This window comes from Corvus hawaiiensis, chromosome 1 (assembly GCF_020740725.1).
Source record: "Corvus hawaiiensis isolate bCorHaw1 chromosome 1, bCorHaw1.pri.cur, whole genome shotgun sequence".
Lineage (NCBI taxonomy): Eukaryota > Metazoa > Chordata > Aves > Passeriformes > Corvidae > Corvus > Corvus hawaiiensis.
In genome coordinates this window covers 24,242,975-24,265,117 of record NC_063213.1, presented here as the reverse complement: position 1 = coordinate 24,265,117, position 22,143 = coordinate 24,242,975, and the positions used below count along the sequence as shown (strand labels likewise).

The 22,143-nt window shown below is 37.0% G+C and overlaps 1 protein-coding gene across 5 annotated transcripts in view; it reads right to left on the bottom strand.

The window, feature by feature from the left end:
• Window positions 1–22,143, bottom strand: part of ADCY1 (adenylate cyclase 1) — a 190,457-nt gene that overhangs the window by 26,048 nt on the left and 142,266 nt on the right. For 2 of the 5 annotated variants that reach the window (XM_048296578.1, XM_048296587.1), the window contains 6 exons: window positions 20,847–20,963; window positions 19,582–19,728; window positions 19,097–19,195; window positions 15,052–15,166; window positions 13,114–13,238; window positions 1,572–12,285 (listed from right to left, as the gene is read on the bottom strand). In XM_048296578.1, coding sequence (XP_048152535.1) covers window positions 11,947–12,285; window positions 13,114–13,238; window positions 15,052–15,166; window positions 19,097–19,195; window positions 19,582–19,728; window positions 20,847–20,963 — 942 coding nt within the window. In that variant the 3' untranslated portion in view covers window positions 1,572–11,946. Of the gene's footprint in view, window positions 1–1,571; window positions 12,286–13,113; window positions 13,239–15,051; window positions 15,167–19,096; window positions 19,215–19,581; window positions 19,729–20,846; window positions 20,964–22,143 lie in introns of those variants that run through there. The other 3 variants (XM_048296607.1, XM_048296597.1, XM_048296615.1) reach the window with 2 other exon arrangements.

Genomic DNA, 22,143 nt, shown 5'->3' with positions numbered 1-22,143 from the left:
GGAATGGCTGCAAAACTGGAAGAATTTGACATAGATACAATGGCAATGCACCAAGGTACACAATGGACAATGTACACAATGTTCTCATTTTCTATTCTTCCCTTCTGCCTGTTTGAAATTGACAACATCCTCTGGTAATATTTTTGGACAAAAACCTCGATTTCAGTCCTGGGTGGTTTATGCTATGGAAATGCTGTCTTGAATTCCTCATGTCCAAAAGTGTAACCAGAGCATATAAGCAATCTAATGCTCATACTGCTTCATTCTTTAAGCAAAATGAATTCTCATACTTCTCTGAAGTGATTTGGCTGTGTAATGGGACATAGCAGAAAAATGTTTCCAAGTCATGACCTGAGTCAACAATCCAGAACACACACAATCTTGTTAACATATGTCTGGTGAGTATACATATTTTATACACAAGTATAAATAGCTCTGTGTGCATTTATGTACATAAAATTCCCCAAAATAACACTGGAAGGGTTACACATTTTAATATTAAGAGAAAGCCTTAAAATACCAATGGGGCAGAACAGGCACAATGAAAGGTGAAGGACAGATTTTCAGTTTATTTATGTCCATTCAGCTTTAGTGGAGTCATTCTGATTTACACTTAGGAAGGTCTAGCACGTTGCCTTTCAGAAGGGAAGGACAAGGCAACAAATGGCTACATAAGGCCTCAAACACTTCTCACTAATGTAAGGGCAAAGCAAGAAAAGTTCCGTCACACTCCAATTACTGTCAACACTGTAATTCTGTACAACTCACACTGTGCTCTCTAACCTGCAAGAAAAACAGCTGGGGAGACTTTGTCTAGCATTTGGATTAAAACCCCTTGCATCTGAGGCCAGGCTGTTATACCTCACAGGGGACTCTGAATTTCCAAGTTATCTCAGGGCATATCTTCATGGACAGGAATGAGGCACCTGAGCACCTCTGCTACTGCTCTGAGCTGGCCAGATGAGAGTCTGCTGTCATTTCCAAGTGGTACAATGAAATTACTTTGAACTACCCAACCTTAGTGACTCTCTTGCGAGGCATGTTACCTGATAAAACTTTATCAGTTTTTAAATCAATTTTATGTTAATCTATACAATTTTGCACTCAGGTTGGCTCTATATCTTGCACAATATAAACTGCCTACAAAATCTACACTTGGCCCAAATTGTCCAATTTCTGCTTTGTGGAAAGGGAGAGATAAGCTTCCCCTCACTGTCTTCTGGTCTGTGTGGCTGGTATTTTGCTGGTCATTGCATGTTTACTTTCCTCTGCTTGCACAGTGAATGGTACACTTGGCCCAAGCTGGCTTACACTGTGGTCAATGCAGAAAATCAGCGAGACTCACAAGGGAGCTGAATTGTTCCCATGAGATTCTTTAGTTCAGAGCAATTCTGAAAGCAGAATTACAGCATTTCTAGAGGCATGTTCATAGCCTGAAAACTGAGAAGCTGTAGCTGGACCCTCTGAGAGACCACTTGGGATATAATAATTAATGCAGCTTGATTTAAAAAACAAACGAACAAAAAATCCCAAACAACCTCCCCCCCAAAAAAAGCCAAACCAAAACAAAACCAATTTCAAACAACTGTTTATTCAAGCAATTTTTTCCTTTATTTTTAATTAGATTCCAGAAATTATAATAGTGCAAACACTCAGTATAAAAGTTGCAATAAGAAATTTACATTCACATTTAACATTTCAGTCCATTCACTTTTTAACATAAAAATAGGACAAATATTCAATTGCTCTTCTCAATTTAACAATCTTGAAAAAGACTGGAAGATACTCTACAATAATATATTTACATAAAAATAGACCCGTATTATTAATGAAAATCTATCATTAGAAGTTACCCAGTGTTAAGTTATTGTATTGTACTATGTATATACATATATATATATATATAGTGTATAGCTATAAAGATAAAAAGATTATAGGTTCAGTGGGCTATAGCAGTTGGAATAATGACATCTTGACTTACTAGTTCACTCCTTAAAGTTAGGATTCTTCATTTTACCTATGTAGATGTTTCTTTTGTGATATAGTAGGCCTCCTCCTGGTCCCTTTGAAGTCACTGGTGACACGCCATTTGACATGGCAGAAGAATAGAATAAGGCCTTGAATAGACACTAGAATAAGGCCTGATCTAAAAATTCAATAATTGTTGAAGTTAATATTTTCATTAATTTTACTGGGCTGTAAACAAGACTAAAATTTCTACTGAAAACTTTTATGCCAATAAATACAGAGAAGAATACACTTGGTTTTCCCATATGTCTACCTGATGCAAATAATTCTTTTTTTCCCAAAGTCTAAGCAAATATTCAAGTTAGTTCAGAAGCAATGCAGAATTTGCTGCAAACATCAGCAGGTTAAGTAGCTGATAAGATTCCTCTTGCACAGTCTTCTTGCTGAATGTTTCAGTTCAACCAGCCTTATAATACTCCAAGCCTGTATCTTTCCTCTCTAATATTTTAGTAAAGAGTGGTATCCAGACAGACAACATGACTGCTCTTGAAATGGGTTTGCATGTTTTTGTTAAACTGCTAGGGAACATGAATTAGGCTACACCACTCTTACTTATCTATTCTCTTCTTCGGACCCTTGAACAGAGATGCTGCTCTGCTTGCTGATGGCAGGCTGAAGCCTTATTGCCCAGCTTGCTGCCAGCTGCTTGCGCCTGCACTCCCACCACAGGGTATGTTTATGTTCCCTTTCAGGTTTGCTGTCACATGTACTGCTTCCTAACGAGATTATGTTAAATGTATTTCTTTCCCCCTAAGCATCTATTATATGAAAAATCAACTTTTTGGAAATATATTTTCTTTTCAAAAAAGAAGCTTGACAACCATATGACAGAGGACCTACAGAGGGAGATGGTAAAGCAGGCCTGAGTGGACAGTAAACACCTCAACAAAAATATGACAGCACTGAACAACTGAAGGTGAGTTAAGGGTAGAAGGGGTATCAGTTTCTGAAGAAGCAGTATTTTATGAGCTGTAGGTCACATTTTTACATCCAAAGAAGACTTACGTGGTGTTGAGAGGCAGGTAGGTATGTCTAGCTTCATCTCTTCTTATTGCTATGGCATTTATTACATTTAAATATTTATAGGATGCTTAAAATTATGGATAAGGCTATAATGGACTCTCTGTCATCATGCAGGTAGACTAATTTTGTTTGTAGAACACATGCTCTGTGTGGTCTTTTGCTTCCTACCTTAGGCTGCTGAACATTAATTATAAAAGACTTTTAAATATTTTCAGTTAACAGATTGGAAAAATGCTTAGCATCTTATTTCCAAGGAGAACCTATGTACACATGCCAGCAGGGCAGAAGTTAACCTCGAGACAGCAGAGAGTACAAGGACTTACCAGCAGGATAAAATCCAGACAGATGTTACTTGTGACACAAGTTTTAAAGACAGGGGTTTTAACAGATGGGTCAAATTTGATTGAATTTACTTGAAACTGTGAAATGTGTGTCAGAATTTAACCTCTGTCAGAATTTCAGAGAAAACAATATCACTGCTCTAAGATTCTCTGTATTGAGTTAATTATGCTAGAAAAGGTAGTTGTTCTTGGATTCTAGTTTTTTAGACCAGTAAGCATTGCTTTCATTCTTATGGTATTCTCTAATATTTTTCAAAGCTACTTCTCTGTAATAACCAGCTGTTTGAATGCAGAAAAGAAACTCTCTGTTTGCTTTGTCTAAGTTCACTTTTGTGCAGACAATTATACTTGTAAATGGGAGCAAGTTATGCAATCACTTTTCTTCTCTGTTTTTCCTTATTGAGCCCTAGTAATGTTACTGTAAAAAAAGCCGGAATTCTAAGTGAAGAAGAATCTTTACCTACCATAGCAATTAAAACTATAATTATCATGAAGAAATTTGGATGGCACAGGTAATAAATTTTCATTTACATTTAATCGAAAATTCTTGAATTATTGCTCGAATGGCATTTGAAATGTAAGAACAGACAACCTTTGCACCCTTGTGTACTAAGGAGCAAAAGACATGAGAAATCATCTAAGTAACTTCAATGTGCCAGCTGAAGGTTTTCGTAACTAATGCCACTACAGACAGGTCTAGGATTAAAGCAGAAGGTCAGGCACTTGAAAGTAATACATGATAGTGCACACAACCACAGTAATTTAACCCCACTTTAGCCCACAAAAAGAACTGTTTGTTAGCTGTTTCACCACCAGCAGGCTAACCTACATCTAGCAAACCTGACAGCACAGTTACAAGGTGCTCTGGATGGTTTTAGTTGTGCTATACAAGCCTGTTCTGAAGAGGAGAGCAGCCAGCTTTTTAAAAGGAGCCCCAAACTATCTGAAAATACTTCCTCTAGAACTCAGCTCACTGTAAGTGCTGAGCTTTCTAGGAAACCTATTCTTCTTTAGCTTGGACCCACGTATACCTGTGTATGGCCTCCTTCCACAAACAAATGGATCACTCCTTGCATCCACATAACTGTACTGGTAGTGAACCAAAGAAGGAAAGGAATTAATAAAAAATCTTCACAGTGATGCAGCACTTTTTGTTCCTTCAGTTTTATGCAGGTGTGTCATGTCTGATGCCACAGAAGGCATAAAATGGGGATCCTAATATAAAGAAGTAGATCCTCCAGCATGCTGTAAGGCACAAGCAAAACCAAGTCCTTCCAGCACATACACTGTGTACATTAACCATGAATTAATGCTAATTCAAATTCCAAGGTGCCTCCTCATGATCAAAAAATAGGCATTAAAGGTGACAACCCCCAACTATTTCTAATAATTCCTTCTGAAATTTTGAAAGTAGCTCACCAGGAGATCTTGAACACTTTTGTAAATTTGAACTGACACGTAACCTCAGAAACTGATTTGACCATGCAATTAAACACAAGCTTTATTTTTGCTGAACTACAAATCTGGTTAAGTACTCCTAGCTCAGATACTGTGTTCTGTGTCACTGAATTTTACCACCAACTTCAGAAGAGTACTGGCTTTTCACCTTTTCCGTTCAGCAACTGCTATCTCACAGGCTTCTTTTTTTGTTGTTTTGTACTCTTGCTAACTTTGCCCATTTTTTTTTTCTCCTTTCCTTCTTTTTATCCTTGCACCGAACAGATTGCAAATCACATCAGGCCACCCAAGCACTGTGATATTTTGAAGAGGAATTAAAGCGCAACAGGCAGCCACTCCCTTATATGTACTTTTTCCATTATTTACATTAATATATTTATTAATTATTTAGATTTGGCCTGAAAACTCAATAAGAGATAGGATTAAAAGGAACAATGATCTAAAAATTGCCTATATAGAGTTCTGGAAAAAGCCAGTCATAAACAACATTGGGGTGCACAAGCAGTGTCCAGATTGTCATTATTCACAACAATTACACTACACTGAGATGTAAAACCCACTGAATTTGAGACGAGTTAGTTTATAACTGTTAGAAAGGCTTAACTACTATAATGAAGACAATCGTCAGTACAAGGTAGCAGTTTTTCTATGCAGGCAACAGGGATATATGGTATGAACCTGCCTCTTAACTTAGGATGACAAAAGTACCTGCAGAAGCTGTACAGCTTAATTAACCCTACAGTCACCTGATTAAACAAACAAATTAAATGATTTCTGAGTCCTATTATAAAACTAGCTCAAGTTGTAAACCGCAAGTCCTTATCCAAAGCAGAAAGTATTCACAGTCCATATGCTTTTCCCTTTGCCACAAGACTCAGTGTTATGCTCCTCCAATACTCCTTATTTATCATACAACAATTATATAAGTAATTTGAAGAATAATCCTGAGTTGTAGTGACATGGATATGACAACTTTAAAAATGAGGTGTACAAAATACCTTCAGAATTTTATGTTTTATTCTCAGTGTTATGGGAAAAATCAGTTAGAGGATTGGATATTGATTTCTTATTCCTATATCACTAGTTGACATGGGCCTCAAGCTGTGTGTTAGGCTGTGATGCCTAAGGGAGGCATCCCTGCAAGCATAGAATCGTGATTACCCTGTAAGCACAGAATCCAGATGGCTCAAAGCACCCAGAAAAATCCAATGAACGTTCTCCAGATAGTTCTGTTAAATACGTTCTGCTTAGCAATAGAAACTATTTGGAAAATAAGTCAAAAAACCTGACAGAAATAAGGCAACAAAATTAATTTTTATATATATATATATATATATACACACACATACATACATATGTATATATGTATGTATGTATCCAGGAAAAGAACCTATTTGCATTATGTACTTTTCATATACAATAACTCATTATCACATTAGAAGTATACTCTGGGTAACACTGATGGGCCAAATTCACCTTCTTTGCCTTCCATAGTGTTGCACCTGCATACAGCAAAGATGGATTTGACACCTGGTCCTTCTTGATGACAATACTACATCAAATGCAGTATCAGAGTTGAATGTCATTGAATGTCAGATGTTACACCATTTTGAACTAGAGTATTGGTTTGTTTTTTATATTACAGAAAGTAGTTTATTGCTTCTAATGACCAGAAGGTACCTTATGAAGACAGCTTAGATGTTGATAACACTTTTCATATACTGTGTTATGGACCTTGAAACATGGAGGTTGGCAGATCACAATCATTAGTTATTTTTCTTCTTTATTTGCTGTTTGTATTTTGATTTGCTGAATGCACATGCAACTAGTGATTTAACTGTGCCAGAAGTGGTATGTCAAAAACACTTAGGAAAACTTACTGTTTTGTTTTACTGAAGTCAGGCATGAATGGCATGCAGTAGATTGAAAGGAAAACCAAAAAGACATCCATTTTAAAAGGATATATAATCTCCATGCACATGTAAAATGTCTCTTACAAAAATCATTAATTTTTGTTAAAAGTGTGCCTTTTTGCCTCTTTTTATACAAGTGTACATGCAACTACCTGTCCAAGCAAAAACTATTTACAAAATTTCATAGTACAATACATCTTTTAAAGTGAATAATACATGAAAGGCCAATGTTTTCTGTTGTTTTGTAACACTGTACAAGATTAAAAATAAGGCATTATAATACAGGTTTATCACAAATTAAAAAAATGTTGTTTTCACTGTAATACAAAACTCTAACTTGAAAGAACATTATGGCTAAATAGTCCTCCTGCCTGGGCAGAACACATACACAATCTGGACTTGCTGATGTAAAGAAAATGCATTCTTTCTGCTACAAGCAGGAATCCAACACAGGAAAATGATTCACGCTACTTACTAATGTGTTAAGACTCTTCAAAGCACTGAAATGGCACAGGTCATATACTGTTTCCCTTCAAACAGTGGCACCCAGCTACTTTATTTTGCCTGACAGATAAATTACAGGCATAAATATGAAAGAGATTTAGGTGCATGACCTACTCTTGGTTGCAGTGTTGTAAAATATTCAGTTCAATATTGACATGAGACACCGCTACAACCCAAAGCAGAACTTGGCCTACAGAAGCCCAGCTCCTGACCCTCACAAGCGTACTAAACTGGTGATTGCTGCAGGCCTTGTGGACACATAAGGGATGCAGATTCAGCCCTTACAAGCTGAAACTTTTGGCTCTCAGTCTCACTAAAGGAAAGTAAGGGAAAATTTGTGTTTGTTTTGGTGAAGATAAGGGAGTGTCACTTGCCACAGCGCGATGCAGCTACAAAAACCTATGCATTTTACAGTCTGGGTAAAATAGCTTTCTAGTCAATGTAAATAGAATATGTTTGGAAATATCTAGCCAGTAATTCAGTAATTCAGGAATGCCAGTTTGCAATCTCAGCAGAGAATAATAATTAAAAAATAATTTGAAGATAAAGGTAGTATAGGAACACCTAGAAATAAGCTCCCAAGACTAAAAGATCTCTGATACTTATATGCTTATATAAAGAATGAAAGACTTCAATTGTTAATATTATCTGAAAGAGAAAACATGCAAACTGATGTTAAATATTGTGCTTGCTACTGACAGACATTGACATGCCAAATGGCATCACTTTGTTGTAGGGCTTGTATCTGTTAATTGTTTCAAGCTAACAGCTGCACAAAACAGTGAACAGAGGCTACAGGAGGCTATTCTGCCCATGAATCAACAAGTTACTATCCTCAAATAAACACTAGGGACTTTTGGTTGCTGTGGGGCAGAATTCTTGATGAGGCAAGAGTTACAGCACATGAAAATTAATATATGCAAGACAGGAAATACAACTGCATGCAATAAGACGGACACAACACAAATGCCACAGAAATCTAAGGAAATTCTTCTGATGATTTTCAGGGATACTGGAGTGGGCCACATACCATCTTAGGTCAATTGCCAATAAAAAAATGGATTACAATCTTCTCTAATTTGGCAGAAAATGTGAATTTATGAGGTTTTCAGAAGTATTGCTTCCATGTATATTTCCCCCTCTTTCCATATATAAAACTTATTAAACGTGTCAAAGAATGCAGAAGAGCGGAGAGTTTAAATGTCATTTAAAGCTGTCACACAAGAGCTGAAATTAAACAAATGTAGACAGAACAGGAAAATGGGAAAAAACTGTATGAGTAGGGAGGGAAAGCATAAAGATAAGAGTACATGGTATTTGACTAATTTGTGCCTTAGCTAAACTCTCTTAATAAATTTATACTGCTCAGTCCAGGACTACAAAGTAATATGTATTTTTCCCCACAGTAAAACCAGCAACAATAACAAAACCACGAAAAACACTAATGATAGGATAATGATGTTAATGATGATGAACTTAATGAGAGTGATGTTAATCTGGTCTATTGGAAGGTGTCCCTGCCTATGGCAACAGGGTTGGAACTAGATGATCTTTAAGGTCCCTTCCAACCCAAAAGCATTCTATAAATCTGTGACTTAAAGTCTGGAAACTAACTCCAAATATACCATCGTTGATTATGTAAGCTAGGACATACACACCAGCTTGCCTGCAGTACCAAGAAGCCATCCTGGACCACTCAACCTGCTCTGGGAGGCAGAGACCTCCTCCAAAATTGCAGAATGAGAAGCCAATGATGGACTGTGCCTGTCTTGTACTTTCCATTCAACATGGAAAACATTCTTACAAAAAGTCACATGCCTTATTTGGCTGTTGGAAAAGAGGATCAGGCTTTGAAAATCTTTGGACCAATTCTACTTAATTAGCACCTGCTAATCATTTAAAATGTTAACATGAATAATCTAAATTTACCTTGCTACATGATCTTCCACTGACATTACCAAGCTGGGAATGGGTCTGGGAAGGAGAACAGTCACAAAAAATATCAGCAGAGGTGACAATTCATTTGTGCTCACTGTCCATTTAGTGATCAAAGAAACAGTGGCAAGATGCCTATATCTTGAGCCTAGTAAAAAGACTAACAAATAAGTAATTTCATTGAAAGCTTTGGGGTGGGTCAATGCGAGTATTTTGTTGATGTGTTCACATACTACCAGATCTACTGCTAGGATCTGAAGATGCTTTTATTTTATTATTATCAGTGAAATTATACCAAATTCACTGATTCAAAAATTGTGTAAGCATGGGCTCTTTGAGAGTGGAACTGAGTGATTAATGCTATTGCACATAATGCTTTCCAACTTGGTTAAATATTTAACTTACCCACATGATGATTTAGTTCCTATAAACCTGTTAGAAAACATAACTATGCAGTGTGCTTTACATGAATGCCACTTATTCAGTTTAGTTATGTAAATATTTGTTCTTTTAAATCTGTATTCTCTACATGTATATTTTTAAAACTATTCGAATGCCTCAAAAGCAAAAAATAAATTATTCTAGAAGAATAGCTGTGAACTGGGTAGCTCTTAGGGAGATAAAGAAATGCAGTGACTTTCTTCAGCTCAATAAGGATGCATATACCCGGTGCAGTACAATTAGGAAACAGTTCTCAGGTTTTTATAGTCACTTTAATCTTAAGACTAACTTTCCCAGCTTTGTAATGAAGCACCTAGGAGACAGGGTACATAAAAATTAATTTAGGACTCTGCTGAAAAACACTGGAGTCCCACAGTATCCTGATACGGAGAACAGAAATTCCTGCAACATTTCTTTAGCCATTTGCATCTGCTGACATAGTGCTGTCATATACTTTTAACACAAAAAATTACTGCTCCAAAGCAAAAGCTGATTAGAGGGGAATCTCTCAGAACTTTTTTCCCACTGAAATCTGTAACAAAATAGGCCCACCGAAGGGAAATGTGACATCTAGTATGTGAAAGTTTTCTATTGTACAATCTGTACAACTTCTGTGTTCTGGAGTGGGGTTTTTAGGTTTGTGGGCTGTTTTTGTTGGTTTTGTTGGCTTTTTTGACCTTTTTGTTGTTGTTGTTGGTTTTTGATCTTTTTTTTTTGGGGGGCGGGCAGATGTTTTTGCTGGTTAAAAGAAAGCTTTTCATGTTTTTAGACAATGTAAAGTTTTGCTTCTCTTTTGGAAAGCAGTGAGGTTAGTTAGCCTGTGAATCCCCATCAGGACACTATGGCACAGTTCCATGGAGTACATGTCCCTCAGCAGGATGACCTTCAACTACTTGCACCTTGAGTATGGAGTTGCACTCCACATTTCACATCCAGATCATCATTTTAGGATGAAACCATAAACAATATGATGTGGGCTGCCATGAAGAAAAAAAGCAGCCAAAATATATTTCTTTTTATGCAGATTAAGAGCAGGCCTTGCTCTCCTGGCACATTTACCAGTGCTCCTCATTTGACAAAGTTTGACTGTGCTTGTTTCTCAGAATTATAGCTTTCTATAATTGTACAGCTTTGAAGAGTGAGTCTGGATAGAATCAAGATATAATAAAACTGTGGCATAAATTTAAAAATCGATTAATATATAAAACTATGTTGGCAAACATACAAATGTCGCAAAACTAGCAACAGCATGTTTGTCACCAGTACAGGACTATTCTTTGAGCTGTTTAGAATGTCAAAGCTAAATACTGAACTTGAGCCACAGGACTTGTGCTATTTCTAAAAGCCTGAAATAATACCATCCTTCTGCTCCTCAGTAAAATCAGCACTGTACATAAAGGAATGTTTCTATATTGCATAAGCATATTGCTGTGCTTGCAGGGTGGCTCCTCTGTCTTGCACAGAGTCAAATAACCTACAAAGAGGCAGCAAATTCTAAGCTCTACCACTCTTGTATTTTTTTTAATGGAAAGAATATATATTGTTCTTCTGCCTAAACTTTAAGCTCTGTGGTTTATCTACCTTATATCCTAGTGTAATGGTTTGATTGAAAGTTTTTGGAAGTTTTTGGAGCATGCAAGGAGAGTTTAAAAAAATATGTAGGGTTCTGTAATTAGCTGAATCCAGTCTTCATTAATCTGCCATTGACAACACAATAAACACTGTTTTCATTGCATTAATTCATGCACTGGGAGCACAGTTTCTAAAAGTCTTGCTGTAGCCCTGGAGAATCTCCAGGCATCCCACATTTGATGGTTAAATGCAGCTTTGCTAATCCCAGGCCAAACAATTCTGGCTATGACAGCAAAGAGAAATCTCTTTGCTATGTTACTGCAGGTGGATGTGTAAATAAATACACATTTTTATTTTCATCTCTATAAATCTCTGTTAAGTCTACACAGAACTGTTTGTATATGTGCATATATAGATTAAAACATATATATACACACACACATAAATAATTGCTTTCACATTTATCTAATTTTTTTTATTTACTGTTTAAAAATGCCAAGAAAATATTCCTCATTTCCAGAAAATCCCGTTTTGACTTTTCATAACAGAATTGCTAGCCCTTATATGTTCTATCCCAAGAGTTCATTACACAGTCCCCAAGTTCTCTTTGGTTGGGTTGTAGTGGTCCTTGGTTAATGCCATGGCCTATGACCTCTGACTTCTTAGTAAAAATTCAGGCAACCATTGCTATCCAAGTTCACTGCAAGTGGCACAACCAAATCTCCTTTGTTCTATGTCTCCTTCACAGCTGGCACAGAAGGAAGATAATGCAGTGTTTGGTTTGTGTGACTGGCAGACGCTTGACCTGCTCCAAGCCCGGGTTTTACAGTAAAGCTAGCAACTGAGGACACCGATGGACAGCTGGTGCCCAGTTTTGTTTGAATGTTTGCTCTCCCATAAGGGTATATTTTCCGCTCTAAGTTTAAAGACCTTGTTTGGGAATTATTTCCATCAGCCTTTCCTTCCAGGAAATAGGTCAGCATTTCACCTTTTCCCTTTACACTGACTTTACCCCTGCACACGAATTCATAACTGCACCTTTTTAATATCCGCTGAACTTCTTCTGTCACCTGAAGACAGAAAAAAAAACCAAACCTGTTACTTTTTTCTGTTCATGTAATTGCTCACCCCTCTCCATTTTACTACTCTGTCATGAAATACGCATAAGCAGAATGGATTAGCACCTACAGCTGCTCTCAGGCTCCCTTAGAATTTTCTTTGGGAAGTAAAGATCAACCTGGAATCTGAGAAGCAGAATTTCTGGTCTTGAGTTAAATAAATACACAGATAGATTAAACTCCATCCAACAGAAATATATAACCAAATTGTAGGCTGGATCAGTTCCAGTGATGTTAATTTATTGCAGAAGACCTTTTGATCCCTGGAGATCAGACAGGTATTTTGGATAAATGACTGAAAGTGTTCATTGAGCTTTTGAGAAGAACACCATAGGTTCTAGTCAAGCCATAGTAAAACAACAATGTTCTCTGTCTGCATTGACTCTCCAATCCAAAGTATCCAAGCAATTTTTAGAGCTACATAAAATTTAGGAAGATGCAAATGGACATAGATCCTTTCCTTGTAGGTCCTGTTTAGGCAAAATTTCTACAGCAGAAAGACTGGCAGTGTCTGCATTCCCAGGCTTGCCTCCAACTGTGCAATGAAGCAGAGAACTCTTGTTTCTTCTGATGGGAAATGATTTATTTGAGGATTTCATTGTCTCTAAGAAGTGTATAAGATGGAAAACAACTATACCTCTGATGGTGAGTAATCTGGAGAGAGTTGCCGTCTCCATAAGAAAAAAGTGAGGCTGCATTTTCTAAGTGTTCTTGAAAACGTAACCACATATAAAACAGGAGGTATGTAGAGTTTGCAAAATTGTCTTAGAATGCACTCACCTGAATCTTTCCCTGCACTCCAGTACTATCCATCCGGCTGGCAACATTCACAGTGTTCCCCCAGATATCATACTGTGGTCTTCTGGCTCCGATGACTCCTGCCACTACAGGCCCAACATTAATACCTAAAATTAAACAATGAGTTTGGTTTTCACTACAGTATATTATCCAAGGGAAACATGAATCCTGCAAAACAGATTTGACACAAGTGTCTTAGAATTTTTTTTTTGTAATAGGGTAATACATGTTAACATCATAAAGCCAAGTCAGGGGAGGTTTAGGTTAGATGTCAGGAAAAAGTTTTTCACCTAAAGGGTGACTGAGCACTGGAGCAGGCTGTCCAGGGAAATGGTCACAGCAACAAGCCTGACAGAATTCAAGAAGCATTTGGACATTTGGACTGTTCGGCTGTCCTGTGCAGGGTCAGGAGTTGGGCTTGATGATCCTGATGGGTCCCTTACATAATCTATGATCCCTTGGCATATTCTATGATTCTATGATTAAATTGATACCAAGTGGACTTCTGCATTTGTAAAAGGCTTAGAAACATGACAAAGACATTCCTTGAGATATCTTACTGGAAATGCAATATGTAGGCAACATAAAAATTTGATTCTTCTGTGGATGTTGTTTGTCTAAAGAAAAGAAGAAAAGCAGTGGTAGTGCAGAGTTTAGCTGAAAATGGGACAAACTGTTAAAGATCTTTAATTGTTTCCTACAACTTCCATTGCAGTTGCACATATAAAACCTTTTAATGGAGGTTTTCCAAGTGGAACAGAAATAATGGCCTGGAATACACAAGGATTGGGGTAAGGGACGTATGTCAGGTTGGTTGTTAACTAGACAACTCAGATTCTGGAGACACTGGAAGAAGACAAAAGTATCTGAAAATGGCTCAAGCATATTTTTTTGGAAACTGCAGAGATCAGTTCTACATTTCTGACTGATTTCAACACCTTGTTTGGAAGATAAAAGTGTGCCCTGAAGAGCTGCAGATACTAAACCCTGCATGAGATTCTGTGCAAGGGCTTTTCTAAGTAATTTATGCAGAAGAATGAGGGTTAGATATTTGATCCTTTGTGAACCTGGAAAGACAAGTTATAACAGAGTTCAAAGAGAATTTGGTGTTTATAATTATTAAGATGTATAGGAGGTCAAAGATGTATAACTTTCCTATTGTTGCCTTTGATGTCTTTGGTCTTTCTCAATCTTCCACTGCTAGAAACCTCAGTTTTCCCCTTGTCCAGCTCATTCTCACAAGTCAGCCATGAAAATATATAGAGAAAGAAGCTGGAGAAAACTATCAGTATTATAATATGCAATAAAAGGAGAACAGCAGTGGAAGTACCACTGGAGAGGAGCAGGATACATGAAGAAAGGGAAGCAGGGAACTTGATCTCTAAGAAGGCTGAAAGGATTCTGAGTGGTAAGATATGCAATAACATGTAAAGGATTGCATGGAAAGGGTTGTGTTGTCCTCAAAACCAGAGGATTAGATTTGTTGGAGAAAACAGGACTGGTTAAGGTGATTTGGCATCTGTGGACCAAAAGTTTCCATTGCACTTTTGATGCCGACAAAGCTTTTGCAGATGCAACTTAATACAGTAAAACCCAATTTTCAGCAGCTTAGCAATGCAAAGCAGTGTAAGCCACAAAACCGGGTACACTCATAATATTGTATAAAATTAATGGTGCAGTTTCCTTTTAGGGGTGCATAGATTAAGTAAACACACTGGAATTGGAGGCAATTACAATTTCTTAATACTAATGCACACGATCCAGACTGCTGACCTTCTACATGGATGTGACTCTCTCCCTGACAGAGAATTTTCAGTTTTAATCATGAGTGCAGGACAGGTAATCCTTTGCTGACAGCACAGGAAAAACCAATGAAAAACAATCTTCTGCTTGTGTGATAGTTGTAGAAACGTGACTTACCAACTCGTAGGACAAAGTCATTATAAGACTGATAGTTGATTTCATCAAGAACGTCAAACATCTCTATTGCAAAATCTGCCAGTGTACTCAGATGGGAATAAATTGATTTTTTAGCCTAGAAACAAAATAGTGTTCCACATTAGATTTGTATGGTACTGAGATGCAGGTTAAATACCAAAGTGAAAAATGAGAAGCTCAGATGGCTTAGGAAAAGAATCTAACCAATTTTTCTGTTTGTGAAAGGAAACTTTTCACAGTAGCTACAACATATGCATTCTTTTTTCTGCTATTTTTTTCTTCTCTCTCTCCCTTTTTATTTCTGGGAATAATGGAATGCAAAGTTCCCGTGGTAAAGTGGTTCTGTTGCTAGAGAGCTGCAGATGTTTGTTTTGAGTGTGGCAGGGAATATAACCTGCTTTCTTACAAAACTACTTTGCCTGAGGATTAATAATAACTATAGTTTCTGCCCTCTTCTCCCTTTGGGGCTTTGCTAGCTCCCAGCTCCCATGGGGTGCATGCTGTTCCCATTGACAAAATTCCTGTAAGGTTTAATCCTGCGAGATGCAGAACACCCCTATGTTCTTCCTTTCCAGGAAATTTGAAGGGGGTTGTTATCAAATGTACCTAAATCAACCAAAGCAAAAAGCCCCAAAGAGATCAAATGAAATGGTGAAGTATTAACTTGCAAATAAAACCCCAAACATGAGAAAATAATTTTTACAACTTCAGTCTAATTAAACTGTGCAACTAATTTTCAGAGGATATTGTGGATTCCAAAACTTAGCAAGATTCTAACACAATTCTCAAGATCATGAAAGAAATATTTGCTACAAAGTAGTAAAAACCTAAGGAACATATTATTAGAAAGTGGAAAAGTGAGGTATGCATATTTGTCCTGTAACTCATGCCCTCCCTCCAGGATCTAATTTTGGTGAGTTAAAGACAGGTTACTAGAATAAACCTTTGACTCAACTCAGTATGACTGCTCTTATCTTCTGCTCTTATTCGAATAAGAAATATGAATTTTTGAACGAATTTGCAAAGTGAAAGTGGGCTAAAGGTAGGATATGGTGAAAGAAATGCAGGGTCAGTGGCAGCTTCAGTAGGGTGTTACACAACAGGACTATGCAAGCTGGCATGAGATGAAAGCTTGCTGAGTTTTTGCCATGATAGAGAGATTTTATAAATTCAGTGCTTAACAGTAGCTGAAAAAGCTGAGAAACAGGATGCTATTCACTTTATTCACCTCAGTTTGAAATGGTTGCTTCATGTGGCTAGGAAATTTACAAAAAATTATGAAAGTCATCCTTGTGTCAGTCCCAATTTTTGGGAAAGATATTTTATTTACCTGCCTGAATATCTGGCATTCTGCTTCTTGCAATGTGAACTAGCTAGCTCTACTCTTTTCCAGAATCACCAAAACAAAGCTTAAAGAGCTGATGGATACATTTCCAACAGAGAAGGAAAAAATATTCAATTTCTGGAGCAGGGAGGGAGTAGTGCATAGTTTTATTTGATTTCTAATCTTCTTTATGTTTCCTATCTTCCATTTCTTTGCTGTCTGACAAATGCTCTGTTTTCCTGCAATGCCCTTCAGGGTTGGTGGGGAAAGGACTGGTGACAATTACTGAGTGCGCTGCAGGTGACAGATGTGTCTCAATAGGATCAGGGCAAACTCTTTTGAACCTCCACTGAAGAACACCACAAAGTTAGGACCCTGGTGAAGTCAGGATCCTGGTGAAATACAGACCAAATGAATTTAAAGTGTGCAAAAGATCTACAAGAGCTTGGTTTGTGTGCTGCCCTGCTGATATAACTGGCAAGCAATTATTTATTTAAACATTGGAGTCGTTACTGGAAAGACTGCCAAGAGCATCACAGCAAAGTCACTGTGATAGAGGCAATGTGCATTTAATGTAGTCACTGGATGAAGTCAAGGTGCAGAAGCAAGAGTCCAGTAAAATATGGGATTTAAATATTTAACTTCCTCAGGGTACTGGGCTCTTAAGTGTATAAATATCCTCAGTTAAGAGCCCAATTAACCCCATCCACTGCTTTCTGTTCATGTCCAAATCCTAGTATGAAATTAGTGATTCACAATCAGAGGCTGTGCCAGACTTTCTGTTGAAGTTGGGAGACTCCTGGCAGATGGCAGACCAGAGGCACTTGAGTGTCTTATGGCTCCCATGGACACATACGACTCCATAGGACAGCCCAGGGACTGTGTGAAGCTGGCAGTGAGTGTCTGTGCATGACAGGCCAGCCAAGATTATCAGACTTCTAGTATACAGGTGTATGCTGAAGAACTATTGGAAACTGGCAAGAGGGTGTGACTAATTTCTGTTCATTTGCATTACATGAACAGTAGGGAGAGATCACTACCAGAAGAGGAGAAGAGCTGAAACCCTAAGTTAAAGTAAAAATTATTGTCTGTTTCATACAAGATCTTTCTTTCTGGAATACAGAATTTCAAATAAATTCTGCATGTACAGAAAAGATCAAAATTTTCCCCAATATTTAAAAGGAAGACAGAGTACTGTACAAGATCTTCTGCAGTGATTTAAAATGCATCACTATCATAAGCTCAGAATAGTATCTTCAGTACTGGACTAACTCAGCTGACCCTTCACTCAACAACTATAAAATACAAGAGACAAACATGTTTAGGTTTAGGAACATATGCTGCCAAAGTTACCCAATAACACACTTGTTTTGAGGATTATAGTTCAAAGAGCATTTATAGCAGACACAAACGTATGTCATTGCCTGTTTGCCTCAGATCACACACTGAAAAAATTCGAAAGATCAATGTTTTTGCCTGTCCCAGAACCCATGAGTCAAACATTTCAGGATAAACAGATTTTTAAAAATACCTTTTTTTTTTAATGTATAGATTTCTAGGAGTGATACAAAGGAAGGCATCAGCTGGAAATACTTTGCAGACCAGAAGGTTAGTGACATGACACAGTCCAACATGATTCTAACTGTTGATTTCAATGTGGTCTTGTTTTTTATTTACTTAATAGGGAAAATTGTTGCTAAAGAGTCCACAGGGCATCTTCTGGCATTTTTTGCTTTTGCCTTCTAATTTTATTTTGCAGTGCTAAATCATATGCACCAATGTATTCAACATATGTCTATGACATATGTTCATACATATCAGAACAAGGGAGCGCTGTCTGGAAACTCTGGGCAGATGAGGTGAATGGATTGCTTTAATTTTCATGCTATTCTTATACTATTAATTTTATAAAATTTTCATTATTTAGTTTTATTAGTGTAATTACTAACGTACATAGTACTCTGTACACAATACATTTAATATAATGCCCACAGGGTTTTCTGACTTTCCAGATACTACTTGGAAATCTAGGAAATCTCTGTTCCAAGACAGTAACTTAAGGTAAGAATAACACTCAAGGGTAGTAATGAGGATACAGAAGAACTGTGCCCCAGAGTTAGTGGGTTTGAAATGACTTTGACTTTTTTAAATTGCTGAGTAATTAAAGTGGTAAATAGGATGCTAACAGTAGAGACAAAGAAGAGCTGATTTGGAGGGACCAGGTCCAGTGCAGCATTGTACCTAGCACAAAGTTCCTGTCCATGCTGGGGGTTGGGAGATTATGTTTATTTTAGTTGTAGGTTACATCTAGATTTCAATACTAAAAATATATATGTAAAAGTTGCATTTTAATATTCTTCTGCTAGTTTTGCAGTAATTCATTACACCTAGAGTCTCCCTTTCCCTGCATCTTACAAGGCCATCTAAGAACGAGGTTTTACCACTACCACTCTGATTTAGAGGCTTTTATACACCAATTTGCAAGAAATTCGAAGCTGCAGACAATGAAATCACAAGTGAAGCCACATAAGCAAGTGTGGCAGTTTTCCTTTTCAGGCTTCAACTGTTCTTTGAATTTCAGATTCAAAATGTTGTAAAGAAGTTATCAATAATCACACAGAATTAGTTGTGTTTCTGATGTTCCTCTGGAAATTGAAGGAAAATGGTTCCTTCACGTAAGACTGTTGTGTAAAATCTTCTCACCTTAGTTCCTGAAGTAGGTACAAGTCCCACAGCTGCCATGTATGTACTTCCAATTGTCTTGATCTTTTCAATGTCCTTATAATATTCTTTGTCCATAAGCTTTGTTTAAAACATAAAACTGTTAAATATTACATAATATTTTAGACAAGCAACCATAGTTATCAGACAATATGTGCAAGTTCATTAAACCATATTATATTTTTTGAGTTGAGGCTTGCCCACTTTGAGGTCATTGAAAAAACGGCCATTAACTTCCATTTTGATGCTCTTCCTATATTAGAGAAATTTTAGGTCAGAGTCATGTGCCTAAAAATACAAATTTGGCACTTTGGAGAAGCCCAGTGGATACCAACTATGATTAACTAGGAAGTTCACAGTACTGTTTTATTAAACAGTTCAAGATACAATGATTTACTACAGATAATCTCATTGATAGTTATTTGGTAGAACTGATATGGTCAAAAGACAAAGTGTTTAGACCTTACCTCATCAAAATCAGCAATAATTTCATTTAACAGGCGTAAACATTCCACTCCCATATTATTGCCATCCAGTTCGATGTAGAAATCATTGAAATTTGGGATGGAAGCAAACATCACTCCAACTTGTGAATATGACTGGTAATAGAGGTCCTGTAGTTCATAAGCAGATATAATTTTTATTTTAGAAGATTAATCTAAACTAAACATCATTATTGCAGTACTTATTCTACTGCTAAGCAATAGCTAGGACAAAGGCCATCAGTTTTTCTAGAGAGAAAACCAGACTTCTTAAAATAATGTTGAAAGAGGTCTTCACTCAAGGCCACAATAGAAAATTAACACCTAAGGTATTAAACCCATTTAAAACAACTTAGGGTTTTTTTCTGTTTAGACATAGAAGCAGTGAGCCAAAATTTGGAGAGAGTCTTAACAGTTATAGAACTTCTATTGTATGAGAAAAATAATTTTCTCAATTTTGTTTTATAAGCAAAATAGGAGATGGACCAATTTTATCCTGCGGTACAAAACTGGCCTCACTCATTCAAGTCTTTCCATGTATTGTGGAATCCTATATAATAGGATGCTGCTCTGTATGGTAAGGTTTCTGCTTAAAACTTTGTAAGGCTCAAAGAAAGCAAAATCACTCAGCTGTGGTTCTAATACTTTGACCCACACTCTCAAGAGCCATATCATGGACATCATGGCTACTCCAGTGCTGAAGGTTTTCAGATGACCAGAAGGACTCTCGTAAGGCCTTCCTGAACCAATTTATTTAGTCACTGCAGCCTTTTATTTTAATCTGTGTCTTCCCTGAGTATGTACAATTCTGTGTTTTTAAATAGATGGTTTTGGTAATGGTAGCATACTTTCCAGAACTAGAGTGCCTAATACAGAAGTGTCTAGCAGTTCATACACTTCACCATTCAGAACCAAACTGAGCTCAAGCAATACTGTGATAAATCCCAATATCCTACATTGATTGGAAAATGAAAAAAAAAGTGATTTACATGGAGGTACTTGGCTATATTGATGTTGAATGACAACCTTCCCTTATCCTGAATTTTATTAAAACTCTTCAGAGAAGGAGGACCATACAGGAAAAGAAATAATCTCAAAGTAATTCTTGAACAGAAGTTTTTACAAAGCTACTATTTTTACATGGGTAAAGTTTTTTCCAAGCCTTTCTTGAAGACATACAGGTGGAAGGTGGCCCAAGCAACACAGGGACACATCCATATGGCATGTATTTAAATTTTATCTGGGTTTACCATATTTCTTGGATTAGACATAAGAAAGTGCTGTGCAACATGGGCCGGCAACAGGTTGAAAAGAATTCTTTTATTATCCAGCTTGACTCTCTCCATATCATCTCTCTCTTCTTCTGCCTGTTGGGATAGAGGAAAAGAAAAACCTTTCCAAAAAGCAAAAAACTAGCTGAGCCTATCAAATAGCTTCTATTAATTCATCCATACCTTCTATTAATTCATCCTTTGGGATTAAATGAACAAATATAGAGTACAAATGTAGAATGAGAGCAGTTCTCCTGTACCATGCTTCTACATTAGGCAAAATCCCTTTAAGTCCTTAGTAATTCAAGCAAAAGTCTCTCAGCTGTTTTCATGGTTTGATAGCTAAGTGTATTGGTATCTTCTGTAGTTCTCTGTTCTTTTAAATAGATGGTCAATATGTTTACAGAGTAAACCAGAATAATCCCATTTAAGTCACATTGGCCTTGGAGGCCAATTACTTCCCATGTAGTTCAACGCAGTGGCAGCAGTATTCGATTCATCTTTCAAACAAGAGAAGCCAGTGAGAATCACCAGTGCTTAAAGCAAACCTTTAAAACTTCCAGTAAATTGAAACAAATCTGGTAAGACAATAATTTCAACAGATAAAAAGATTTTAAAATTGAGCATCCTTAAGAACGAACTACACTTTTTAAAAAATGATATAAAGATAGTTAACATTTCTAGAGATTGTTTTAATTATGCTGGTGTTTGTCATGAAAACATATATAGTTCCTTCACAACAGAAATTCTGTTACTCATGTGAATGACAGCATTCAGAAAGAGTGCTTAGGAGTTAACACATCTTAGGTCCCTAACCCAAGATACTGGCATCTTATTACAAGTGCTTGACTCACAGGACTTACTGCAAGTCATACAATAGGAAACTATTTTAAAAATCAGACCTCTTATTTGAAAAATATTGAATATCTAGGAATTGCGTTTGGGACTCCTAGGTTTGCATATTCCAGCCTAGTCCTTCACAGATTCATCTGCAAAATTACTTCTCTGGAATTTGCTCCTTGTTCTTAGAGCGACTTCTGGCCTTGCACCAATTTCAGTTAGAAAACGCTTGATCAGTGTCATATAATTCATCTCACAGAATCTCAGCTTATTCTTTGTTCCTCAATCACACTCACAAATCTTCTGCTGTGATCCCAATGTGATTTTGTTTATCTAATTACAGTCAGTAGAAGACCGGAAGGCCAAATTGTCAGGCATTGCTGAGAAAACAAAATCACATAAACCATTGATGAACCTGTTCTAATCTTTGTTGGTG